We start from the raw sequence: 22,891 nt of genomic DNA on the forward strand, positions 1-22,891 counted from the left end.
CCCTGTCTGTGTTCTGTGTCCTCTTCCTGAAACCTGGTTTAGTTTTCCTCTTTCTCCTTCCTGCCCTCGAGGAAAATCCAACAGGCTGGTGCCAGGGCCAGTTCTCAAAGGATGGGAACACAAGCAGACATGGGCTTCTCTGCAGAAGAACACCAAAGGATACGCACAGGTCCGCCGTGGGGATACAAGGATGTAGAAATTATAGAAATGGAGGTCGGACGGACTGTTTTAAGGGGTTGACAGCAGTGGGCATGGTAATGGCGCATGGGAGTGCAGAGACGCAGGTGGGCACACGACCAGGAATGGCCAATGCAGAAATACTCTCACCTGGGGCGGGGGGAGGGGGGGGCTCCTAAGGAACGCTGATTCAGCGAGTCTGGAGCTTGAGGCAGGAATCCGCATTTTTAAGAAGCCCTCTCCTCCTCCGACCTAGGTGAGGCTGACCTGGGTGGCCCGACGACCTTCCTTTTGAGACTGTCTAAACGCTGGCCGGCTTCTTGGCCTTGTATCCTCAGTCGCCTCCGCTGGCTGTCCGCTGCTTGAGCCTGAAAGCTTGTTTCAGCCCCGCACTGAGCTGTGGATAACCACGTCCCAGGCCGCCCGCCCATGGGCGGCGCGGCTGTCGGGCGGGCGGCACGGCAGCGCGAGGCCGCCAGGGGTCGCCAGAGGCCTCGGCTCGTGCGCTCGGGCTCCTCCGCCCGCGGTCGCCGCGCCCGAGCGAGCCGGAGAGCGAGCGGAGCCAGAGCGCTGCGGGCTCACAAAGCGGCCGGACGCGCGGCGGCGGGTGGCAGGAGCTTAGGAGAGCGACGCGGCGGATCAGCCTCCTCTGCGACCGCGCCACGCGAGCTCAAGCAACTCGGACGCGCGGACCCGGGCCGGCCCCCACGGTACGTGCCCCGCGGAACCCCGCGCCCCAACTTGGCGTAGTTGGGACCTCCCCGCGACCACCGGGAGGCTGGCAGGGGCAGGGCCTGGGGGTGTCTCCGCGCGCCCCTCTTGCCGAGGCGGCAGGGCGGGCGAGGGGGACCCCCCACCTCCGCACCCCGCGCCCCGTTGGGCCAGAGCCTGGGCTGCTGCTCGGAGCCCTGTTCTCCCCCTCCCTACCCCAGAGCTCTGGGCACCGTCTATGGGAGTGCGGCTTGCCGACCCGGGGCTCCCCGTTTTTGGGGAGGGGTGCTGAAAACCCTGATCTGAGAGTAGCGGTCTGTGGGGCACCCGGAGAATGGGCGACAGGGGTCCTCTATAGTTTGGGAGCAGCCCCTAATTTGTGACGCAGCCTCTTCATTTGTAACTAAGCCCCCCATTCGTGAGAGGGGTCCCCGGGTCTCTAGATCCGCGACAGGCGCCCCGGGGTGTGCGGGGATGACCGTGTCCCCGCGGTGAGAGCCCCAGTCCCTGCAGCCCGGGCGGGTCGCGGAGGCGCCGAGAGCGCGGTTGGGCGCGGGGGGCTCGCCTGGCCCTGCCCTCCCGCCTCACGCCCCTGCGTGCCCCCTGCCCGCAGATGCCGGCGATCGCGGTGTTGGCGGCGGCGGCCGCGGCGTGGTGCTTCCTCCAGGTGGAGAGCCGGCACCCGGACGCGCTCGCCGGCGGCGCGGGCCCCCACAACGGCAATTTCCTAGACAATGACCAGTGGCTGAGCACCGTCTCCCAGTACGACCGGGACAAGTATTGGAACCGCTTTCGAGACGTGAGTACCGCTGCTGCTGCCAGGCCCTGCGGGGCCCGGGAGCCTCTCAGGGAGGGGGCCTCTGGGGCGGGGTGGAGCGGGGATTGGTGCAGACCTGCCCCCGCAGCTTGTCGGTCGGGGTTCCTAGGCTGCCTCTTGCCAGAGAAGAACTTTAAAGACAACTTCGAAGGCTTGATGCTCTTTGCCTGCGACCTGTGGTCCAGGTGTGTGTTATCATGGGACTGGGGGAGGTGACTGACTGACATGGTATGAACAGCAAGCCGCTCGGAGAGAGCCTTCCTCAGGCCCTCCGTTCCCCTAACGTTGGTGGCTGACTTTACCGAGCGCCCTAGAGAACCTTCCTGGGGCAGCAGTGATTTGGACCATCTCTAGGCTATGCCAGAAGAGTCCGTGCTGCAGATGTTAGGCTTGGGGCTGAGCCCGGCTGGTTTGTTGAGAGAGACAGGTGTTCTAGGAGCTTTGGAGGGTCATGGCAATGGGCCTCATCAAAGGTTGATGGTAGTGGTGTGGGGGAGGTGTGGTGGTTTTGACCCTCGGTTTCTTAGGGGAAAGGGAGCAGGCCACTTGTGGAGTCCGGCTCCTGCCCTGAAGAGGAGCCTGGGTGGCAGAGGATTGCTCTTCTGGGGGAGCCCCGGGAGGCACATGTGCTGCCCGGTTGCCCCAGGGCCGCTGCTGCCCAGGTATGTCCCAGAGGATGCAGGACAAGAAGCACCTGGCGTAGTGTTTCCAGCAGATGGCAACCGCTTGGGTGCTACGGGGGGCTGCTGACAGCTCTTTCAAAGGCTCTCCCAGGTGGCTGGGGCCATGTGCCTGGAGGGGACCTGGAGAGAACTTGTGTGATACTTCACATGAGGATTTCCTGCCCTTGAGAGAGACCCGCACCACAGAGCCCCTGTTCTTGTCACAGGGCTCTTTTAGGTGGGAGATGTGTGGGAGGCACCTTCCCTTTACTGGATTTGTCTAGCCCCATTTCTGGTAGCCCCAAACCCTTGCAGGGGAAAAGTATGAGGAAATCCAGTGAATCCAGATATTTTCTTGTACTTTGTGAAGGACACCTCTCCAGGTCCCATTCCTGAGGAGCAGGTATGCCCATAGCCTGGAGTGAGGGCTTTTCCCTCCTCTCTCTGCTCCTCCTCTTCCTCTCTTTAGTTGACTGTGGGCTGCTTCTCTTTGAAAGGTGCTTTCAAACGCATTCAATGAACTTTCACAGTTATTTTGAGCTTGACTTATGCAGCGACCTTCCTCTGTGCTTCCCCCAGGCACGAGATGCCTGGTGCACCTCCCCCTGTCCCTGACCTGCTCTGTTAACCATCTTGCATCCCCCTTTCTGTTCAGTTCGGAGGAGTCCTGCACTGACTTTATTTGCCTGAGGCTGAAAAAGATGCTGACTGCCCAAAAGGTGCCCCCAAAGAAGCATTCACTCATGGACTCAATAGGGTAGAAATAATTTTGCTTTTTAAAATTTGTTTTATCATTACATTTTAGATAGAGTTGAGGGACAAGGCAGATGCTTACCTGGGCTAGGGGTGGAAGAATTGGGCCAGGTGGAGAGGAGAAGGACACCTTTGCCGATGCCTTGGTTAGAGTGGCACCTCGGTCGGGTTGAAAGCAGCTGCGTTTGTTGGCCTTCAGGGCGTGGAAAGGTTTACTGTGCTTTTGTGTCTGCTCAAGAGTTTCTTGTCTTGGTGTATCATAAGCATGACATTATCCTTATTTCCCATTAAGCTTTAAATTTTTAGAAGTTGAGTTTTTCTCCGTTTCTCATCTTGCTTGTAAATGGTGACATTTTTTTATCCTTGGGTCAGTGTTGTCCAGAACCTGACTGATCATGAGGCTCCTCTGGGGTGTTTGTTAAATTCTAGCACCCAGACTCCTCCCATGGAGAGCCTGATTCCATACTTTCAGAATGATTGCTGGAAAACTCTATTTTAAACAAACATTCTCGGTAATTCTTACAATGTTTAGGAAAGACTGCCTTAAATATTGTAAAAATGTCTGAAGCTTAATAAGAAGAGAAATGCTTCTATGTTCAAACACACTGCTTTTTTGTTTCTGGAGAATTTTAGGTGTTAATATTTTTACCAGCATATATTCTTTTAAAATGAATATTTAATCCAGCATACCATTAAAAACATCTCAAAATGTTAAAAAGTCCCAGACAGGTTTTATCATCAACCATTTGATATGTTTCATGGGGTCTTGTGAGACCAGCTGTGGCTAGTAACCTCTTCAAAGTTGTGAAACTCAAACTAGATGCTCCTTTACTCCACCTTCAAGCATCTTCATTGGGTCATTTACTTGGAGTAACCAAAAAGCCTCTGTTCCCTGCGTCCAGGCAGTAAAAGGTTGCTTGCTCTAAAAACCGGATGTTCAGCGGACAGTGGACAAAGACCCAGCTAATGGGGCAGTTGCTCAGCCAGCCCGATTGTTTGCACTGAGCCAGGTCTTGCTTAAGGTTGACAAAGCTTAGCTTCTCTGTTAGTGTGTTGGTTGTTTTGTTGAAGCCACTGATAACTTACACAGTGTCCTGAGATTACTGTTATGATGCTTGTCAATATTTGAAAGTCATTGTGAAAGAAAGCTTGTTGCCTTTCCCCTGACTTGTCACTTTATTGCACTCAGGTGAGAGAGATTTATTTTTTAATTTTTAAAAAATTTTTATTTTTTAAAGGTTTATTTTTGAGACAGAGGGAGAGAGAGAGTGAGAGAGGGAGAGAGAAAGAGCAAGGGAGAGAGAGGAGAGGCAGAGGAAGAGAGAGAATCCCAAGCAGACTCCCACTGAGCACAGAGCCTGATTCGGGGCTTGATCTCACGACCCCAAGATCATGACCTGTGTTGAAACCAAGAGCTGGTTGCTCAACCAACTGAGCCACCCAGACACCTGGGGGAGAAAGATTTAGAAGTGACTTTTGACCTTGTGAAACTAAAAACTAAAGTCTCCTTTTAGAATGTTGATGATACCCTTTGGTGGTTGTTATTGGGCTCACTTTGAAATGGAAATGATAGCAGGCTGTGTGCTCCATGGTCCCCTGCATTGAGTGCTCTGTGACATTGTCAGGGATGACCTGAGAGCCACTACTTGGCACTTTGAGGTGGTCCTGTTGCTCAAGGTACACACTTAATAACTGTCTCCTTTACAGAAACAAAACTTTCAGAACCACTCCACGGCTTGTTGCCTGGAGTGAGCAATCCAGGAGAAACAGAACAATGTTGAGATGTTTGCTCCCAAATGTATTGGTGGTCTGTTTGGTCATCATTCTTTTATAAAGATGAGCAGTTGGGATGTTTTGGTCAGATGGAGACTGAGACTTCTGCACAAATACAGTATTGAGAAGGGGTAGATGAAGAAGGTAGATGTTTGTATTAGGTTGTACAATAATTTCTGGCTTTCTGCTGTCATACATTTAACTTCTCTGTGGTTTGAGATTGAGGGGTCAAGATGCTACAGTCATTCTCTGGATTCTTCCTCAGTGTGATTTTGGTCTCCACAGTCATTCCTCTAAGGAAATTTTCCTCTGTTCATTCTTATATTTATTTGCACATTCATTCCCACACCTATCTGATTGTCTAGTATATGCTAGGCAATGTGGGCTGTAAGCGTGCACAAGGTAAATAATGTCATCTCTTCTCTCAGTAACCTCTTGTCTACTGGAGGAAATCCTTTGAGGCTTTCATGCATTTCTTTCTTACTTAGTTTTTTTTTTTTTTTTTTTAAAGATTTTATTTATTTATTTGAGAGAGAGAGAATGAGAGAGCACATGAGAAGGGTTAGGGTCAGAGGGAGAAGCAGACTCCCCGCTGAGCAGGGAGCCTGATGTGGGACTCGATCCAGGGACTCCCGGATCATGACCTGAGCCGAAGGCAGTCGCTTAACCAACTGAGCCACCCAGGCGCCCCTAGTTTTTTTTTTTTAATAAGTTTTTTCTTATAACATTTGTACATTCTGGTTGTAATTAAAAAATTAAAACATTGCAGAAATAGATAATACCTAACATTAACCAAGCACATTGTTTAAGGTACTTTACATATATTATCTCATTTAAAATTCATAGCCATCCTAGGAGAGAAGTACTATTATTGACAGTTACTGGGAGGTTGAGGCTGTTGCCCCAAGTTACAGAGCTGGGCTGTGGAGGAGCCTGGACTGGACCCAGGCAGTCTGATTCCAGATTCTCACTGTGCATTGCAATCAGTCAAGAGTGGAGTGGATTTAGGGTGTGAGGCTCCTTTGATAATCACATTGTAAGTCTTTCCTACTTTACATCTGAGGGCAGTGAAGAATCTTAGTTTGAGACAAAGTGGAACGGAACACAGGTAGATATGGCTTACTGTAGAGGTCACATCAGGGCTTATCTTCTGCTAATAATGAGCTTCTGATTTGATTAAAATAATATTGTTGCTTACACCAAACATGACATTTTCTTTCTTTTGCACACATGAAACTAGACTTGACATTTAACTCCAGGATAATTACCTTGAGCAGGTCTGAAGAATCAGAAACGTTGCCTTGGCTGGCATTTATTTTAGTCCGGAGTGACCTGAGTTTGTAATTCTAATGAGACCACAAGGACCAGCCTGCATTCTTTCTCCTCTTGATGTACACTCTGTGGGATTTGGTGGTCTCCGTAGCAGAACTGGGGTGGCAGTGAGCATCTGATCTGCTTACTTGATCTTAACATCTCAGCTGTCATGAGTTTCAAGGGCAAATGGGGCTTATTGATAGAATAGTGGCTGGCTCAGTCGGTAGAGTTGGTGACAAGAGAGGTGGTATGGCTTAGTGGATCAGTCATTAATCTGTCACCACAGAAACTCGGCTTGTGATAGAGAGTAGCAGAAAATCATTTTGATTAAACGAGTTCAAGGAGACTTAAATGAGTTTGTGATCCTGACTCTCTTTAATGAACCCACTATCTTAAATCCCCTGTACTAAATGACCACTGAAAGAAATAATTATTTCACAGGAATCATTGTAAAGAGACAGTTTGGGAGTCGGTAGGCCTGAGACCATTCTCATGTTTTTTGTCCTTACCTTCAGTTTGTCCTTGCCATAGAAAATCTAGTTCTTGCCTGGCAAGGATGGGAGAGCTTCTTGCCCCAGTTGACCTTCCTAGGCTGAGTTCCCCTGCCTCTCCTGGTCCTCTCCCAGTCCTGCCCTGTAGTACTTCTGCTGAACTGGATTGCTAAGAAGATAAGTCCTCTTCTCTAGGCTGATGAGATTATTTTCAAAAGCAAGAAGTGGTCCCAAATGGATCATGGGGCCTGTGCTACTTCCCTAGAGGAGTGGTACCTAATCATTAACTCAACTCTTTTATCTTGCTTGGAGAGAGGCAGTAATGTTAGTAATTAAATATTTTATAATAAATCATATCTTTTTTACCTAATGTATTTCACACCAAACACACTCAGTATCTAAACTTGAACACTTTCAGGAATACTCTTTTTACCTTTCTTCTGGTGAGGTGACTATAAATGTTCCTCAGGAAATTCCTCAGACCCAGGCTCACCGTGGATCTCTTCCCAGCCGAGGTAACTACAAACAAAATAAATTTCCTGTAAGGAATTAAACAATTTGCCCAAGGTTACAAGTATTTTCTTACCCTATTTCATCTAATATGAGATGCCATTACTTTTAAGATGTACCGTTGTTGTGTACTTCTAAGAAAGAAGACAGTGCCCAGAATGAAGAATTTAATAGACCCTTGGGTAAAACTGGGACCCCAGAGGACTACCCGCTCACTGTAAAGGTAAACAAGAAATGAACCCACCATGCAGAAAAAGGAGCGTAAGGTGACTTGCATGTCTCCACCTTGGCCCTGGTGAATGGAGGGAAAAAATTTGCCCCTGGCATTTGAGCAGGCTGACTCAATGCATACTACCATGTGGTCTCCATACCTTAGTTAATTAAATTTAAGGGAGTCCGATTATTTGTCTTCTCTGAATCCTTGACTTTTCATTTGTTAAGTGGGGATAGTAACACTCTTATTGGTGGGGACTCTAGATTTCAAGTAACTGAAATCTAGTTCAAGCTGGCTTAAATGGAAAAGAAAACTTACTTGCTTTATAACTGAAGATTCTACTGATAAGCTACGACTTCAGGTAAGGTTGGATCCAGACACTCCCCCATCCCCCCAGTCTTTGGGCTTTCTTTCCCCTATGTTGGTTTTGTTCTCAAGCTCATTGATTCCACGTGGTGGCTCATGGCAAGTACAAATTTATATCATCATAAAGTTTTTATGTCTCAGTAGTGCCAACAAAATTCCCAGAATTGAGACTTGTCAGATTTACCTGTTTTTATATACCCATCCCCAATCAATCACTCTGGACAACTGGGTAGAATATGCTAATTGTTCAGGCCTGGGACCTGGGGCTAAAGTGGTGTGGGGGCTCCAAGAATCCTATGGTGGAAGGGAGGTTGAGGGGTAGTTCCTTAAGGGGACATGGATGTCCAGTATGTTAGCCAACCTTACAGGGCTGGCATGAAGAGTAAACTGGCTACTACCTGGGAGGTTCTTAGCAAAGTATCTGGTGTAATAAATGCTGAACAGGTGGAGGCTATTTTTTAAAATATTAACAAAACTCCTATAACACTTTATGTATTATTCCTCAATTTTAGTTGTGTATATTTGTATTTTAGCTTTTTAAATCATTGGATGTTTCCTGAAGTCAGAGCCTGAGTCTTAGCATGCCTGGCACAGAGTAGGTGGTGAATAAGCATTGTGTTGACTTGAATTTCTTCCTAAGCACACCTCTTGATGTATTCCTGGGAAAGAAAGCCTATAGGAGAATTACAGACATGTGTACTTTTATAGTTTTTGGTGGGTGGAAATTCTACATCCTACACATGCTGCAAAACATTTTTTGGGGGCAGTTCTAATCTCTATCTGTAAGCTGGGACCTTACAACTTTATAACCCTTTTCAGGATACACTTGTATAGAGCTCAGTGTTCCCAGACCTTTACCATTAAGCCTAGGACAGAAGGCTTCTCAGTGAGTGAATGAATGAATCAATGAGTGAGTGAATGAATGAGTGAGTGAATGAATGAATGAATGAGTGAGTGAGTGAGTGAGTGAGTGAATTATTCTGGATCAGGACTTTCCATACCTTCAGGATGGAGACAAGTTGTTCTTTGCAGAGGTCTGGCCCCAGTAAGTCATGCTAGCTTTGGACACATGTCTCATTCTTTTAGTAATTGATAGTGATTATGGATACCAACAGATGGGGGTGCTGTTGAGAGTCAGGGCGAATCTGAAAAAGAAACCCAACGCCCGCGCAATTGGGACACAACTCTTTGAAGCTGAGTCCTTTCATAGTGAAGAGCCCATTCTTTGACCTGAGTTCACCTTGCAGTCTTGCCAAGTATAAGCTTGGGTCTTTGGCCAGAGCATTACTTTCCTCATCTATAAAAGTAGAGTGATCATACCTACTTGTTGGGTTTGGGGGAGGATGAGTGACATCATGACGCAAAGTACAAAGTAAGGCACTCATGATCTTTGAGTGGCTGAAATACCTGCTCCTCTGATTTGCTTTCCGAGGGTCACTTGTCTTCTGTCCTGTGAGTGAATTGTTGGCACACAGCTGCAGATGTTGTTTTCTGTGTCATGTCTTAGGGAAATGTTGGGGAGATTTGTTCCACTATCCTTGAGCCTGTCTTCATTCCTTGCCAGTCTGGAAGGCTGTGTGAGGTTCCATATGGTCTCTTCTCTGTTAATTTCCAGTTGCAGCTTCTGGCACAGAAGACTTTCCCATTATATTTTCCATCATCACTGGACCTCCTGAAACTAGCAACTCATCATGATGTATATGAGAGCGAATTTGTGCCCAGCTGTGCCTGAAATTCGAGTTATGTGAAGGGCTCCCCAGGGAGCCCTGTTGTGCCAGCCAGCCCTGATCAGTATCACTTTTTTTAAATTTTATTATGTTATGTTAGTCACCATACAATACATCATTAGTTTTTGATGTAGTGATCCACGATCCATTGTTTTCGTATAACACCCAGTGCTCCATGCAGTACGTGCCCTCCTTAATACCCATCACCGGGCTAACCAATCCCCCCTCCCCCCTCCCCTCTAAAACCCTGTTTTTTCTCAGGTCCATAGTCTCTCATGGTTCATCTCTCCCTCCAGTTCCCCCTGCCCATTTTTCCCTTCCTTCTCTTAATGTCCTCCATGTTCTTCCTTATGTTCCACAAATAAGTGAAACCATATGATAATTGACTTTCTCTGCTTGACTTATTTCACTTAGCATAATCTCCTCCAGTCCCATCCATGTTGATGTAAAAGTTGGGTATTCATCTTTTCTGATGGCTGAGTAATATTCCATTGTATATATGGACCACATCTTCTTTATCCATTCATCTGTTGAAGGGCATCTCGGCTCTTTCCACAGTTTGGCTATTGTGGACATTGCTGCTATGAACATTGGGGTGCATATGGCCCTTCTTTTCACTACATCTGTGTCTTTGGGGTAAATACCCAGTAGTGCAATTGCTGGGTCATAGGGTAGCTCTATTTTTAAATTTTTGAGGCACCTCCACACTGTTTTCCAAAGTGGCTGTACCAACTTGCATTCTGTTGGTGGGAATGATCAGTATCACTTTTAATGTTAAGCTCTGATCCGGTTGCCTCCAGCCCATCTCAAAAGGTATAAACCTCATCTTGTCCTACAGAGAGATCCAGGCTGGCTTTGGGGGTGGGTGGGGTTCTGCATTACTGTCCTTGAGGAAGTTCCTTCAGGGTGTAGCAAATGTTGCTTGTTGGAGTTCAGGAGTCCCCAAGATCCTGGTTTGGCTTTAAAACCAACAGGAAGGGCGCCTGGGTGGCTCAGTCGTTGAGCGTCTGCCTTCAGCTCAGGTCATGATCCCAGGGTCCTGGGATCAAGTCCCACATCGGGCTCCCTGCTCGGCAGGAAGCCTGCTTCTCCCTCTCCCGCTCCCCCTGCTTGTGTTCTGCTCTCGCTATCTCTCTCTCTGTCAAATAAATAAATAAAATCTTTAAAAAAAAATAAATAAAAAATAAAACCAACAGGAAAATACTGGTAGGGTTGGCCAGGCCTTTCTTCCTTCTCTCCTCAGGTCTAGCTCTTCAGCTCCAGATCATGACAGGCTATCAGAGGACCTATAATTCACTAAAGGCAGAACCGGTTGACTGTGGTTTAGGAAAACCCAAACAATAAAAAATAGCTAATGCAGGGCATGATGGTTTGTTGGTGCAAAAGTGTTCTCCAAATGCCAGGTCTGTACCAGGCCTTTGCTGGGTGCTGCATGAAGACGGAGAGGTTTGTATCCTCCTGGGGTTTACTCTGTAGCAAATAGATAAACAATCACAAAATAAGCGTGTAGGTGCAGTAGACAAAAGTGCTACAAGATAGAGGTACAGCCGCCTTGAGAATATGTAAAGGGAAGGGGAAGGCGCTGATGAACTCTTCCGCCCAGGGGATGCTCCCGGGGAAGGCCGTTGGAGCTGAGAGCTGGCGGATGACAGGAGTGAGCCAGGTGACGAGAGGAGGTGCTTGTGTTCCAGGCAGCAAGTGGGAGGAGCAAGTCCCAAGGTCTGGAAGTGGGAAGGACCCTGATGTGTTTCCATTAGACGTGTTTGCCCTAGGATTCTGTTAAGCAGCAAGCTCTCTCCTAGTTTATTTAAAAAGCACACTTTGCCCATTTTCAGCTTAACACCTATTTTGGAGGCAGGAGAATGAGTCACCTGTGACAAATGAGATACGCAGATGGGCCAAGGACGTGGAAGGATGGCCTGTTCTGTTGTTCTCCCTCTCTGCCAGCCTTAGCAGCCTCCTTTGATGGGAAAGTGTCCATCCCCCTCTTTGCCTCCCCCTTCAGTAAGTCCTTCCTCCTCTAAGGTCTGGGGCCCGTGAGCTTCTCCTTCGCTCTGTGGTCCAGTGTCCTGGGCTATAGAGCTCCTGCAATTCCCACTGGTCTTTAAAAATAAAGGCGCCGTGGAGTTTCTGGATGGAGTGATGGTTTATGAAGTATTTATTTCAAAAATGAGAGTGGTTTGAATGAGTTGTTCCTTGCCCTCCTCCCCATTCCCTTCTCCTGCCATCACTGCTGAGAACCAATTGGATGCCAGGCTTAGAGGTTAAAGATGAGAACCAAGATTACCACCCTCAAGGGTCACATTTTAGGGGGAGAGATGGACATGAATGCAATTCCTTCAGCGCCATGTTGAGTGCTGAGTAGTGTGGGTGCATTTCATAGCCCCTCCGTCTGGGTCCTCTTAGTGTCCCTTTGACAGAGATGAGATAACGGTTTCTTCTTGGGAAGGAGGGAAGATGCATTGACAAACCAGTGATGTGAGTTATTGGAGATTCTTCTGGAAGGTAACCACTAAAATCCACAGTAACTTGATGGGGCTGCTTTTCTTAGGATGCTATACAAATATGTCCCTCAGGAGACTCTCTCCCTTGATCCTTTAAAATGGACTTGCTTTTAAATTTGGCATACTGGGGAAAGGAAGGAAGGAAGGACATATTATACAACTATTTGTAAGAATTTGCAAACTGTTCCTGTGTGATCTGCAACATGTCCCCACTACGAGGGCACCATCAACATTCCCCAGCATAATTACATGCTGGGTGAGCAGGCATTTATGCAAAGTCCGTCGGTGTCTGTGATTGGAGCAGGGAAGTAGAACTTAGTGCAGGCGTGCCAGGCAATCTTCACACAGATAAAACAGAGAGAAAACAAATATGCAGCGAGTATAAGCCTCCACTCTTCTCTTTTAGCTCTGTCTTTTCTGTCCCACCGTTGACATGGAATCACTCTCAGTTCTAACAAAGGCCAGGCCAAGGCAAAAAGAGAAAATGCCCCGAGTGAGGTGCTAGAGCGGTGCTTTTCATACTCAAGCTTCATAATCTTGTAACATCACTAGTGGGCTTCTTTAAACTGTAGATCTCGGGGCGCCTGGGTGGCTCAGTCGGTTAAGCTACTGCCTTTGGCTCAGATTATGATCCCAGGGTCCTGGGATCAAGCCCTGCGTCAGGCTCCCTGCTCAACAGGGAGTCATCTTCTCCCTCTGCCGCTCCCCCTGCTTGTGCTCTCTCTCTCAAATGAATAAATAAAATCTTAAAACAAAATAAAACTGTAGATTTCAGCCTCCGAGTCCAGAGCACAGTCTTCAGTAGGTCGAAGGTGACGCCCTGGAAGCTGCATTTTAAATAAGCAGTCTGGAGAATTCTGATGCAGGTAATTTTCAGACTGTATTTCCAGAAAAATCCTGGAGAACTATTAATTCATCCTAAATAGCCGACATGATAAGATCCAATGAATAATAACATTTTAGACGAAATAAGCATTTTGTGTAGTAGGAGATTTTTATGGGTGCAGTGTTTTCCCCTTTGGCTAATAGGGCTACCATTGATACCGATAGAAAGAAAGGTCTTGCTTTCCAGTGCGTGTGTCTGCATAGTCTCAGCAGTAGGCATCGTTAGGAGGTGCTCTTGGAGCAGAATAACATTTGACTCTTGACTAGCTTCTAGGGACACTTGTGTACATGAACCCAGTGAAACTGATGTGGGGCCTTCTACAAGATACACTCCTAGGGTGTCATCTCAACAAATCTTCATGTCTCCAGAGGGGCCTGAACCCAGCCAATGATGGGCTAACTTTGCATCTTCTCTAGCAAAATTGATACGTTTTGTGCACAGATGAACTGAAGGAAGTTGACTCTGACATTGGCTTTAGTTTACAGAGAAATGGGTATTGAAACTTAAGTGGTGCTAAGAGTATGTAATAAACAAAGAATTTTGAGGATCATCAAGACACGGTGGTACTCCTTGTTCTGAAGCCCACTGAACCAACTCTCAGACTTTGCTTTACCCCATGTTGCTGAATTTCCTCTGATTAATGGTACCTGAAATTGATAAAACCATTGCCAGGAGGGAGAAAATAGTTAACTGATGATAATTGAACAGATTTGTGTGGCTGTTTGGGGTCTTTCCATAGCCCCATTGTTAAGGGATGGTTGGGTAGTTTCCATGTCTTTTTATGCTCCTTGGATATGCTGATTCCTCTGTGACTTCAGTGGGCTTGGTTGGCTGGTTGGTGTCCAGAACTTTCGTTAGGCTGAGGCATCACTTCCAACATCTGGGCCAGCTGATCTTACTGTGACTCTGGATCTGGTCTTCAACCTTTGACCAGCCTACTTGAATAAGACCTATGTCATTTTCAGTGAAGGAGAGTATTAAAGTGTTATCCATAGTAAAGATAAAATACTGCTGTGTTTACTAGTGTGAGATAAATTGTGTGATTTTTCTTTATATGACAGGGTTGATGGTTTAAAAATTTCTTCCTACCTCAGAAAGACCTTTGCATATGTTTTTATTGTTTTGTTTCTTTCCATTGTCATCCTTGACCTAGATCGTGCCTTTCTAGTAACCAGGTCCTGGTACACAGATGAAGTAGTTCTCTTTGTTCATGTGTTCATACATTCCTACCACAGGTATTTATTGGCCAGGCTGCTATGTACCAGGCACTGTGCTGGCCATTTAGGATGTAGCAGGGAGCAAAAAAAGCTGATTCCTATCCTCTGAAGTCTGTAGACTCCTTGTCTGAGATAAAGTGAAGAGGAAGGTGTGCTTGTCAGTTGGAGACCTATTGGGGGTTATTCCACAAAGGAAGAGCCCTGGTCCACAAAGTAACCAGAGCAGTCCTGGCGAGCTGGACATTCAGAGGCATTGTGACCTGAGCCATGTCTCTGTGGAAAAGTAGCATCAGCCTTCATCTCTCAAGATGTCTGGGGGGTCAGACCACTTGAGCTCACCTCAACTCCTACAGACACACATGGGGTGCCTCTGATGTTCTGTTTAGAGACCCAGGTGTTTCCACGAGAAGGGTGTTGGGCTGTACCGTCAAGGTGGAGCATGTAGAGAGAGGACTTGATGTGTATGAAGGCTGAGTCCTTGCCTGTCCTCTAGGTCAAGGTCTGGATTGGTAGAGTATGTTTCATTGGAGTATAACGAATATAGAGCAAAGGGTGCCAATCATAAATGTACTACCACTTGATGTACTTTCATAAAGTGAGCACACCCATACGACCATCAACATGATCAAGAGACAGAATCTCATTAGCATCTTAGAAGTCCGTTTTGTGTCCCTTGCTGTCACTGCCTGTCCCTGTCCCAAGCAAGAACTGTCCTGACTTCTTTTTTTTAATTCAGAATTTTTTTTAAAATTTTATTTTATTATGTAATGTTAGTCACCATACAATACATCATTGGTTTTTGATGTAGTGATCCACGATTCATTGTTTTTGTATAACGCCCAGTGCTCCATGCATCTCCAAAGGCTAGTGAAACAAAAGCAAAAATGAACTTTTGGGACTTCATCAAGATAAAAAGCTTCTGCACAGCAAAGGAAACAGTCAACAAAACAAAGAGACAACCCACAGAATGGGAGAAGATATTTGCAAATGACACTACAGGTAAAGGGCTGGTATCTAAGATCTATAAAGAACTTCTCAAACTCAACACCCAAAAAACAAATAATCGAGTCAAAAAAATGGGCAGAAGACATGAACAGACACTTCTCCAAAGAAGACATACAAATGGCTAACAGACACATGAAAAAATGTTCATCATCATTAGCCATCAGGGAAATTCAAATCAAAACCACATTGAGATACCACCTTACACCAGTTAGAATGGAAAAAATTGACAAGGCAAGAAACAACAAATGTTGGAGAGGTTGTGGAGAAAGGGGAACCCTCTTACACTGTTGGTGGGAATGCAAGTTGGTACAGCCACTTTGGAAAGCAGTGTGGAGGTGCCTCAAAAAATTAAAAATAGAGCTACCCTATGACCCAGCAATTGCACTACTGGGTATTTACCCCAAAGACACAGATGTAGTGAAAAGAACTGTCCTGACTTCTAACACTGTAGATTAGTTTTGTCTGTTTTTATACTTTTATAATGAAATTGTAAGGATGTCTTTTTTTGTCTGGCTTCTTTTGCTGAACATCAAACGTATGATAGATTGTTGTGCATTGCTATACTTTGTTCATTCTCACTGTTGTGTGAATATTGCACAATTTATTCACCTGTCCTATTTTTTGGTCTTTATTTAATTTTTAATTCCAATATAGTTAATATACAGTGTTATATTAGTTTTAGGTATACAATATAGTTATTCAACAATTCTATGCATTTTACTTGGTGCTTATCAAGGTAAGTGTACTCTTCATCCCCTTCACCTATTTCACCCATACTCCCTCCCACCTCCCCTCTGGTAACCATCAGATTGTTCTCTATAATTAAGAGTCTGTTTGTTGGTTTGTCTGTTTTTTTCTTTGTTTTGTTTCTTATATTCCCTATATGAATGAAAATCATACTGTATTTGTCTTTCTCTGATTGATTTATTTCACTTAGCATTATGCCTTACCTATCCATCCTTGTTGTTGCAAATGACAAGATATCTTTCTTTTTCATGGCTGGGTAATATTCCATTGAGTGAGTGAGTGTGTGTGTGTGTGTGTGTACACTCAATGTATATATGTGTGTGTGTGTGTGTACATCTTCTTTATTCATTCATCTATTAATGGACACTTGGTTTGCTTCCATAATTTGGCTATTGTCAATAATCCTGTAATAAACATAGATGTGCATATATCTTTTTGAATTAGTGTTTTTGTATTATTTGGGTAAATAGTGGAATTAGTGGATCATATGGTAATTCTATTTTTAATTTTTTTAAAAATCTTTTTATTAAAGATTTTATTTATTTATTCATGAGAGACAGAGAGAGGGAGAGAAAGAGGCAGAGGGAGAAGCACACTCCCTGCCGAACAGGGAGCCTGATGCAGGACTCGATCCCAGAACCCCGAGATCATGACCTGAGCTGAAGGCAGATGCTTTACTGACTGAGCCACCCAGGTGCCCTATTTTTAATTTTTGGAGGAACCTCCATACTGTTTTTCACAGTGGCTACACCAGTTTGCATTCCCACTAATTGTGCATGAGGGTTCCTTTTTTCCATATCCTCACCAACACTTGTTTCTTGTGTTTCTGATTTTTGCCATTCTGGCAGATACGAGGTGATATCTCATTGTGGTTTTGATTTGCATTTCCCTGATGGTAAGTGACGTTGACCATCTTTTCATGTGTCCATTGACCATATATATGTCTTCTCTGGAATGGTGTCTGTGTCTTCTTCCCATTTTTAAAAATTGGATTATTTGTGTTTGTGTTGAGTTGTATAAATTCTTTATATATTTTAGATACTGTTTATCAGATACGTGATTTGCAAATATCTTCTCCATTCAGTTGATTGCCTTTTAGTTTTGTTGATTGTTTCCTTTGCTGTTCAGAAGCTTTTTATTTTGATGACATCCCAATAGCTTATTTTTGCTTTTATTTCCCTTGCCTCAGGAGACACATCTAGAAAAATGTTGCTATAGCCAGTGTCAGAGAAATTACTGCCTATGCTCTTTTGAGAATTTTTATAGTTTCAGGTCTCATATTTATGTTCTTAATCCATTTCGAGTTTATTTTGTGTGTGGTGTAGGAAAATGGTCCAGTTTCATTCTTTTTTTTTTTATTAATTTTATTATGTTATGTTAGTCACCATACAATACATCATTAGTTTTTGATGTAGTGATCCACGATCCATTGTTTTCGTGTAACACCCAGTGCTCCATGCAGTACTTGCCCTCCTTAATACCCATCACCGGGCTAACCAATCCCCCCTCCGCCCTCCCCTCTAAAACCCTGTTTGTTTCTCAGGTCCATAGTCTCTCATGGTTCATCTCTCCGTCCAATTCCCCCCGCTCATTTTTCCCTTCCTTCTCTTAATGTCCTCCATGTTCTTCCTTATGTTCCACAAATAAGTGAAACCATATGATAATTGACTTTCTCTGCTTGACTTATTTCACTTAGCATAATCTCCTCCAGTCCCATCCATGTTGATGTAAAAGTTGGGTATTCATCCTTTCTGATGGCTGAGTAATATTCCATTGTATATATGGACCACATCTTCTTTATCCATTCATCTGTTGAAGGGCATCTCGGCTCTTTCCACAGTTTGGCTATTGCGGACATTGCTGCTATGAACATTGGGGTGCATATGGCCCTTCTTTTCACTACATCTGTGTCTTTGGGGTAAATACCCAGTAGTGCAATTGCTGGGTCATAGGGTAGCTCTATTTTTAAATTTTTGAGGCACCTCCACACTGTTTTCCAAAGTGGCTGTGCCAACTTGCATTCCCACCAACAGTGTAAGAGGGTTCCCCTTTCTCCACAACCTCTCCAACATTTGTTGTTTCTTTCCCTATTTTTGCCATTCTAACTGGTGTAAGGTGGTATCTCAGTGTGGTTTTGATTTGGATTTCCCTGATGGCTAATGATGATGAACATTTTTTCATGTGTCTGTTAGCCATTTGTATGTCTTCTTTGGAGAAGTGTCTGTTCATCTCTTCTGCCCACTTTTTGACTTGATGATTTGTTTTTTGGGTGTTGAGTTTGAGAAGTTCTTTATAGATTTTGGATACCAGCCCTTTATCTGTAGTGTCATTTGCAAATATCTTCTCCCATTCTGTGGGTTGCCTCTTTGTTTTGTTGACTGTTTCCTTTGCTGTGCAGAAGCTTTTTATCTTGATGAAGTCCCAAAAGTTCATTTTTGCTTTTGTTTCACTAGCTTTTGGAGATGTATCTTGAAAGAAGTTGCTGTGGGTGATGTCAAAGAGGTTACTGCCTATGTTCTCCTGTAGGATTCTGATGGATTCCTGTCTCACATTGAGGTCTTTCATCCACTTTGAGTTAATCTTTGTGAATGGTGTTAGAGAATGGTCGAGTTTCATTCTTCTGCATGTGGCTGTCCAATTTTTCCAGCACCATTTATTGAAGAGACTGTCTTTTTTCCATTGCATGTTTTTTCCTGCTTTGTCAAAGATTATTTGACCATAGAGTTGAGTGTCCATATCTGGGTTCTCTATTCTGTTCCACTGGTCTGTATGTCTGTTTTTGTGCCAGTACCATGCTGTCTTGGTGATCACTGCTTTGTAATATAGCTTGAAATCGGGCAACGTGATGCCCCCAGCTTTGTTTTTCTTTTTCAACATCTCCTTGGCGATTCGGGGTCTTTTCTGATTCCATACAAATTTTAGGATCGTTTGTTCTAGCACTTTGAAAAATGTCATTGGAATTTTGATCGGGATGGCATTGAAGGTATAGATTGCTCTGGGTAGCATAGACATTTTAACAATGTTTATTCTTCTGATCCATAAGCATGGAATATTTTTCCATCTTTTTGTGTCTTCGTCAATTTCTTTCATGAGTGTTTTGTAGTTCCTAGAGTATAGATCCTTTACCTCTTTGGTTAGGTTTATTCTGAGGTATCTTATGGTTTTTGGTGCTATTGTAAATGGAATCGTTTCTTTAATTTCTCTTTCAACAGTTGCGTTGTTAGTGTGTAAGAAAGCAACTGATTTCTGTGCATTGATTTTGTATCCTGCCACATTACTGAATTGCTGGATGAGTTCTAGTAATTTGGGGGTGGAGTCTTTTGGGTTTTCCACATAAAGTATCATGTCGTCTGCGAAAAGAGAGAGTTTGACTTCTTCTTTGCCAATTTGAATACCTTTTATTTCTTTTTATTGTCTGATTGCTGTTGCTAGGACTTCTAGTACTATGTTGAACAACAGTGGTGAGAGTGGGCACCCTTGACATGTTCCTGATCTTAAGGGAAAGGCTCTCAGCTTTTCCCCATTGAGGATGATATTCGCTGTGGGTTTTTCATAGATGGATTTTATGAGCTTGAGGAATGTTCCCTCTATCCCTATACTCTGGAAAGTTTTAATCAGGAAAGGATGTTGTATTTTGTCAAATGCTTTTTCTGCATCAATTGAGAGGACCATATGGTTCTTCTCCCTCCTCTTATTAATGTGTTCTATCACATTGATTGATTTGCGAATGTTGAACCACCCTTGCATCCCGGGGATAAATCCCACTTGGTCGTGGTGGATGATCCTTTTAATGTATTGTTGGATCCTATTAGCTAGGATTTTGTTGAGAATTTTGGAATCCATATTCATCAGGGATATCGGTCTGAAATTCTCCTTTTTGATGGGGTCTTTGCCTGGTTTGGGGATTAAGGTAATGCTGGCCTCATAGAATGAGTTTGGAAGTTTTCCTTCTGTTTCTATTTTTTGAAACAGCTTCAGTAGAATAGGTATTATTTCTTCTTTGAATGTTCGGTAGAATTCCCCAGGGAATCCGTCAGGGCCTGGACTCTTGTTTTTTGGGAGGTTTTTGATCACTGCTTCAATCTCGTTACTGGTTATTGGCCTATTCAGGTTGTCAATTTCTTCCTGTTTTAGTTTTGGCAGCTTATAGGTTTCCAGGAAGGCCTCCATTTCATCCAGATTGCTCAGTTTATTGGCATATAGTTGTTGATAATAATTTCTAATAATTGTTTCTATTTCCTTGGTGTTGGTCGTGATCTCTCCCCTTTCATTCATAATTTTATTAATTTGGGTCCTTTCTTTCTTTTGGATAAGTCTGGCAGTGGTTTATCAATCTTATTAATTCTTTCAAAGAACCCACTTTTAGTTTCATCTGATCTACTGTGTTTCTGGTTTCTAATTCATTGATTTCTGCTCTAATTTTAATTATGTCTCTTCTAATGCATGGCTTAGGCATCCTTTGTTGCTTTTTCTCTAATTCTTTAAGGTGTAGAGTTAGTTGGTGAATTCAGGATTTTTCTATTTTTTTGAGTGAGGCTTGAATGGCTATGTATTTCCCCCTTAGGACCGCCTTTGCAGTATCCCATAGGTTTTGGACCGATGTGTTTTCATTCTCATTGATTTCCATGAATTGTTTAAGTTCTTCTTTGATTTCTTGGTTGACCCAAACATTCTTGAGCAGAGTGGTCTTTAGCTTCCAAGTGTTTGAACTTCTGCCAAATTTTTTCTTGTGATTGAGTTCCAGTTTTAGAGCATTGTGGTCTGAGAATATGCAGGGAATAATCTCAATCTTTTGGTATCGGTTGAGACCTGATTTGTGACCCAGTATATGGTCTATTCTGGAGAAAGTTCCATGTGCGCTCGAGAAGAATGAGTCTTCTGTTGTTTTAGGGTGGAATGTTCTGTAAATATCTATGAGGTCCATCTGGTCCAATGTATCATTCAAAGCTCTTGTTTCCTTGTTGATTTTCTGCTTAGATGATCTGTCCGTTGCTGAGAGTGGAGTATTGAGGTCTCCTACAATTAACGTATTGTTATCAATATGACTCTTTATTTTGGTTAACAGTTGGCTTATGTAGATGGCTGCTCCCATGTTGGGGGCATAGATATTTACAATTGTTAGATCTTCTTGTTGGATAGACCCTTTAAGAATGATATAGTGTCCTTCTGTGTCTCTTATTACAGACTTTAGTTTAGAATCTAATTTGTCTGATATAAGAATTGCTACCCCAGCTTTCTTTTGAGGTCCGCTGGCATGGAAGATGGATGTCCATCCCTTCACTTTCACTCTGGATGTATCTTTAGGTTCAAAATGAGTCTCTTGTAGACAGCATATGGATGGGTCCTGTCTTTTTATCCAGTCTGCAACCCTGTGCCATTTTATGGGAGCGTTTAGGCCATTCACATTGAGAATGATTATTGAAAGATATGAATTAATTGTCATCATGTTGCCTGTGAAGACGTTGTTTTTATAGATTGTCCCTGTAAATTTCTGTTGTAGATCACTCTTGGGGTCTTTCTCCTTTTATAGAGCCCCCCTTAATATTTCTTGCAGGGCCGGCTTAGTGGTCACATACTCTTTCAGCTTCTGCCGGTCGTGGAAGCTCTGCATCTCTCCATCCATTCTAAATGAAAGCCTTGCCGGATAAAGTATTCTTGGCTGCATGTTCTTCTCATTTACTACCCTGAATGTGTCTTGCCAGGCCTTTCTGGCTTGCCAGGTCTCTGTGGATAGGTCTGACGTTATTCTGATGTTCCTCCCTCTGTACGTAAGGAATCTCTTCCCCCTAACTGCCCTTACGATGGTTTCCTTGGTTCTAAGATTTGCAAGTTTTACTATTACATGCTGGGGTGTTGGCCTGTTTTCCTTGATCTTAGGAGGGGGTCCTCTCTGCCTCTAGGACTCGAATGTTTGTTTCATTCCCCAAATTAGGGAAGTTCTCAGCTATGATTTGCTCAAATACATCTTCTAGCCCTCTCTCTCTCTCCACTCCCTCCGGGATTCCAATGATTCTGACATTGGAACGCCTCATGGTGTCACTTATTTCTCTGATTCTATTTTCATGGATTCTGAGTTGTTTTTCCCTGGCCTCCTCTTTTCCCTTTTTATCTATTATACTGTCTTCCAGATCGCTTATTCTCTCTTCTGTCTCAGTTACCCTAGCTGTTAGATTATCTAGATTGGATTGGATCTCATTGATAGCATTTTTAAGTTCTGCCAATTCCCCTTTTATTTCTGCCCTTAGAGACTCTATGTTGCCATTAATTGATTTCTCCATTCTAGCCATTGTCTTCACAATTGCTAGCCTGAATTCCATCTCCGACATCTTGGTTATATCTGCATCCATTTGTAAATCTGCAGCATAAGTCATAATCTCTGAGTCTTTTCTGTTTTGGGGGCTCCTCCTCCTAGTCATTCTGTTGATGGGTGTTTGAGGGAATGTATAGAGTCCAAATTATTGACCAGAACGCAAGCAAGGTGCACCTGTTTTCTTGGGACCTTAGGGTTGCTGGCCTCTTGTTTTCCCAGCCTGTCTTCTGCGGGAGGGGCCTGCCGTGCTGTTACTCAGGCAACCCTGTTTGGGCGGAGTTGCCCTGTGCCCCTGTTGCGGGGGATGGGCTCAGCGGGAATCAGTCTTTGGGGCTTTTGTTCTCTGGCGCCTTTCCCTGGCGGCTTTCCGCGTCTCTTCCTTGAGTCAGAGCAGAAGAAACCGTTTCCAACCCTCTGCCTCAGAGCAGAGAGACCGCAGTCTGTTCTTCAGTGAGCTCTCCAGGCCACACTGTCTCTGTTTCTGTCCATGCTGCTATAAACTGCAGCGTCCTGGGTTGTGCGCCCCTCCGCAGTGCTCCCAGTCCTGCCTCCAGGTTGGGGCACGTCTCTGCCCTGTGTGCTTCTAAAACCGCCAGCCGCTCCCAGTTCACACGCGCGCGCCTCTCCGCTGCTTGGGGTCCTGTCCCGGGGACTGCAGTTCGTGTGCGCGCGACTCCACCACTCGGGGTTTCCACCCCAGAGGCTGC

The 22,891-nt window shown here is 44.7% G+C and overlaps 1 protein-coding gene across 1 annotated transcript in view; it reads left to right on the forward strand.

Moving 5' to 3' along the window:
• Positions 1 to 698: 698 nt before the first annotated feature.
• SPOCK1 (SPARC (osteonectin), cwcv and kazal like domains proteoglycan 1) overlaps positions 699 to 22,891 on the forward strand; it is a 557,700-nt gene continuing 535,507 nt past the window's right edge. Inside the window, exons 1-2 of the mRNA XM_078067479.1 lie at positions 699 to 887; positions 1,502 to 1,687. Coding sequence (XP_077923605.1) covers positions 1,502 to 1,687 — 186 coding nt within the window. The 5' untranslated portion in view covers positions 699 to 887. The remainder of the gene's footprint in view (positions 888 to 1,501; positions 1,688 to 22,891) is intronic.

The sequence above is a fragment of the Halichoerus grypus genome, chromosome 2 (genome assembly GCF_964656455.1).
Source record: "Halichoerus grypus chromosome 2, mHalGry1.hap1.1, whole genome shotgun sequence".
Lineage (NCBI taxonomy): Eukaryota > Metazoa > Chordata > Mammalia > Carnivora > Phocidae > Halichoerus > Halichoerus grypus.